We start from the raw sequence: 3,925 nt of genomic DNA, 5'->3' as shown, positions 1-3,925 counted from the left end.
GTCTGAATGAGTCCCGCTTCACAGGTCGTTAAACGCCCGTTGCTCCGGGGAGACAAAACAGCGGTTAGCGTGCTCGCACTGACTGCAGCAACGCCGGCTTTACGCGTTACTCCAGTAAATACTCGCTTGTTTTTACAAAGTAGAACAGGCGCGAAAGAAGAAATCAGATAACCCTCATCCTTATATTCATTGTAAGTTCTGTGCTAAATCAGGCAGAGTAGGAAAAAGGAAAACTCGGCTCCAGTCTCCCAGGCCGGGGAACGAACTTGCAATGGGGCAGGTCTGAGCTCCCACTGTGCTCCCCTGAAGAGGGGGCTGACCTGCATGAAGTACCTAATGCCGAAAGAGGCACCGCACTGGGGTGCCACTTCGTAACCCTCTAGCCTCGAGGAGGTGACCCCCGAGCTAGCTTGTGGAGCCTGTGAATTTCATTCTCGGCACTGTAGGAGAAGTCCTGGGCATCTGTTTGAGGACTGTGGATTTCACAGGACAGAGGTACCCCAAATTCGTACGTTGAAGGCTCTGATAGATCTGCAGGTGTGGATTAAAGTGAGGTGGCAGATGCTTTACCAATTATCCACCCCACCTCTGAGGCGGGCATTATCCACCTACAATTATCCCTCGGATCTCTGCTGTTTTCATTTAAACACCCTGGTTTTATTTCGGGTCGCATTTAAGTGTTGGCTGATAGTTGAGGTGGCTCAAAAGCAGATCATGTGTCTGTGCCATAGGAGGCAGCTTCAGCCATTTTACTTAAATTGGTGACTACAGGCTTGTAGGACCTGTATGCTTGTGCAGAGTGTTCCCAATCACCACCTCCTTCATGTGGCAAGAAACACGTTTCAGGAAGGCTCACTCTGTGATTTTTCACAGCCACTGAAGTGGTCCTGTACAGCTTATGGCTTCCTAGTTCAATTTTCCGGCTATTTTGTTAAAGCCTCACTAAATAGGCAAAATCAAGCTTACCTGTCACCAAATAACCAAACAACAAAGCAGAAGGGGAAAGATGCCTGGTAAAACCAAGATAATCCTGCAGAGCAGGCAAGAAAGGTGTCCGGTGGCACCTGCAGAATAAGCAAAACCCAGAACATGTCCTGATCCCCAAAATAAGTCATCAAGAGCAGATGAGATCACTTCCTTTTCCTTTGGATCGGGGACAGAGAGTATTAAACATCAGCTGAGTAAGGAAGAAAGATGGCAAACTGCCTGCAAGGAGCTCTCAAGCCTGATCACCTTGGCCCTGGTGACTAAGGACCAGCAAGGGGCGTGACCATCAGCACTAACTACCGAGCGTCAGCTCCACTGTGTTGTGTGCTCACAGCTCATCTAGGACAGATTTGCTGAGGACTATTTGTTTTGTATACGTAGCGATAATGATTGATAGTGATTAAGAACTATTAGCAACATGAACTGCTTATGAACGTACTTCTGAAGCTTGAAACTGGCTTGATTTGTCCATTTCCTAAACACGCCAGTCACTGTGATATCCAATTCCCTAAATGATATACGGAACTATATATTAATTTGTAACAGTAAGGATCTGAGCTTTCCTCTTTTAGAACATTACATATGCCTTTGTACTTGTTGATTTCGTTATGGTTTTCCTTGAGTTAGCCAGTTAATAACTGGTAATCCTTACAAGGAATAAAAAAATTAATCAGGTTGCTCATTTTCCAGGTTGCTGGTGCTGCTCTTGCTGTTACCAGATTCTTCCCAGTTTCCGTTGTTCTGTCTCTTCTCTTCTCTTTGTGAAACAATAAAATTTCACGTGTTGTCTTTATTATCTTACTGCGCAAATAACACTTGAATGTTAAACCCAAAATAAGTTCAATAAATATATTTTGGAGGGAGTCATATGAAGAATTTTTCTTTCCTACTGGACAATCTATTTAATTACGGTGAGGCTCAATTTCAGTCTCTCTTCAGCACAGTTCTTGCTTGAGAAAAATCTTTATCATTTTTTCTCTATCATGACAGAATATTGGCAAGCAGAATTCTGAATTACAACCTTCCCCAAACGTATATGCATAGCTAGTTAATTTTGTTAATGTGCTTTTTTACCTTATGTGTAAAATTAGAACACAGTTCTCAGTCAAAGACTAGAAAAAACAAGGATTCATTTTACTGTTAGATTAGTTTGACTTCAAGTTTGTAAATGTGTGGTATCACTTCCTGTCTGTGGGAAATTAAAATTGTCAAACGGCAAACATTTCTTGTGCAGGCATTAATTAAAACATGCTCTCCTGAAGAATGCTAATGAGCCATAGTGGTACGAGCAGTTCATTTCTTCAGAAACACACATGGAAGCGGCTGCAAAAAGGCTGAAGAAACCTGCAAAGTAGAGGAAACTCAGGTGTCTGTATTTCTTCTTCTCTGCATAGTAGCTGAGGCAAGTTTCAAATCTTTTCTCCTGAGGTAGTTAGAGACCTTTTGCCCATATTAGAGGCTGTGCATATGGATGTAATTTCAGGCAGATAAAATGAGATCTTATGACTGAAATAACATTTCCTGTTATTTGAGTAGTAAACCAGAAAAAGCTGTCCTTCACCTCTACAGTCCTTCAGTATGCAATCCCCCCACTGGAGGTTTTGAAATGTGTTTTCATAAAATTCCTTAGTCTCTGTGGCCATCATACCTTTCTAGAAATCTAGTTGTGTTTAACAGTTAAAAAAATCCACTTTATTGTTGTCATATAATTCTCAAAGTACATTCCATGGTATGCTTTATCTTGCTGCTCAGACTCACCTAACATGGTAAAGGTTCACCATTTTAAGTACCTCAGCTCTAAAAATCTCTGCTTTGGGCTTGCTTTGACAGATTTAACATGAGTAGCAGACACTATATTATCACTATAAATAGTGATATCCAGAAATTAATTCCTACTTACTTGCCAGTACAGTGCTCAATTTTTGATAGATTAAAATGACTAAAATAAGCTGGTCAGGTTATAATACAAATTAATCTTCCTTTTCACTGACCTTCATACTTGAAGAACCAGCCCTGAACAACTTTGGCACCTGCAAAACACTTGAAGGGCAGTCAAGTAGACTAACTACTAACACAGTTTCAGCCCACAGTTCAGTGTGATTTGTGCAAAGTCATGCTGTGGAGGAAAAAATCACCAGACCTTAAAACTGCTTGAATTTATCCTTTCTTTTAAGGTTCAGTGCATTTTCTAACCTCTGTTCTCATGTTTTCAAAACTGCAGTGAACAAGAAATGAGTTTGTTTGTGTCTAAAAAGTCAGTGCACTACTGTCTATGCTTGTGATAGTTGATTACATAAAAGCCAAAACACATCCAGACAGGGCACCCCAAGAAAGTAACACATTTAAATAAATGTTTTGGATGAAAAACAAATTTAGCTGCACCCAAAACTAAGTATTTACTGTATTTCCACATGTACAGCTTCACGGAGGAAGAGGTTGAGAGCTGCTGCAGTACAAGGAGTTGGCCATCATGGAACCAGAAGAAGGGAGATTATTGGGAAAGTTGTGACCCTTGTTACCTTCTGAAATACCCCACGTGCATCCTTGCAGAGTCTCAAGTCTTACCGACAAGAAGACTTTGTGAACCTGTATTCATGAAAACATAGCACTTTGATTTTCAACATTTTTTTTTAATGTATTTGTAAGTAAGTTCAAATGGATAAGAATTTGTTTCAAACTGTCAGTTCCGTGGGTTTTTTTCTCTCTTTTATTTTTTTTTTAAGACGAATTAGTGAAAAAAACATGATTGCAAATGTTGCAAAAAGCTTTTACATTACGGAAATGTACTTCCAGGCCGCCACGAGAAAGCTCGGGACATAACCCGGAGCAGAGCTAAGCCGAGAGCTCGGGAAGCGGCTGCCGGGGGCTCCTGCATCCCCCGGCGCCGCTCGGGGACCCCCACCGCAGGGTGCCGTGGCTCCACAGGTGTGCCGGTGGT

The 3,925-nt window shown here is 41.7% G+C and overlaps 1 protein-coding gene across 1 annotated transcript in view; it reads right to left on the bottom strand.

Annotated features, from left to right (window-relative positions):
• Positions 1-3,925, bottom strand: part of LOC103925719 (transmembrane emp24 domain-containing protein 7-like) — a 33,243-nt gene that overhangs the window by 8,418 nt on the left and 20,900 nt on the right. The window contains exon 2 of the mRNA XM_009334468.1: positions 967-1,064. Coding sequence (XP_009332743.1) covers positions 967-1,064 — 98 coding nt within the window. The remainder of the gene's footprint in view (positions 1-966; positions 1,065-3,925) is intronic.

This window comes from Pygoscelis adeliae, unplaced genomic scaffold (genome assembly GCF_000699105.1).
Source record: "Pygoscelis adeliae isolate BGI_AS28 unplaced genomic scaffold, ASM69910v1 Scaffold252, whole genome shotgun sequence".
In the NCBI taxonomy this organism is placed as follows: Eukaryota; Metazoa; Chordata; class Aves; order Sphenisciformes; family Spheniscidae; genus Pygoscelis; species Pygoscelis adeliae.
Note: the sequence above shows the minus strand (reverse complement) of the source record. Positions and strands in the feature narration are given on the sequence as shown.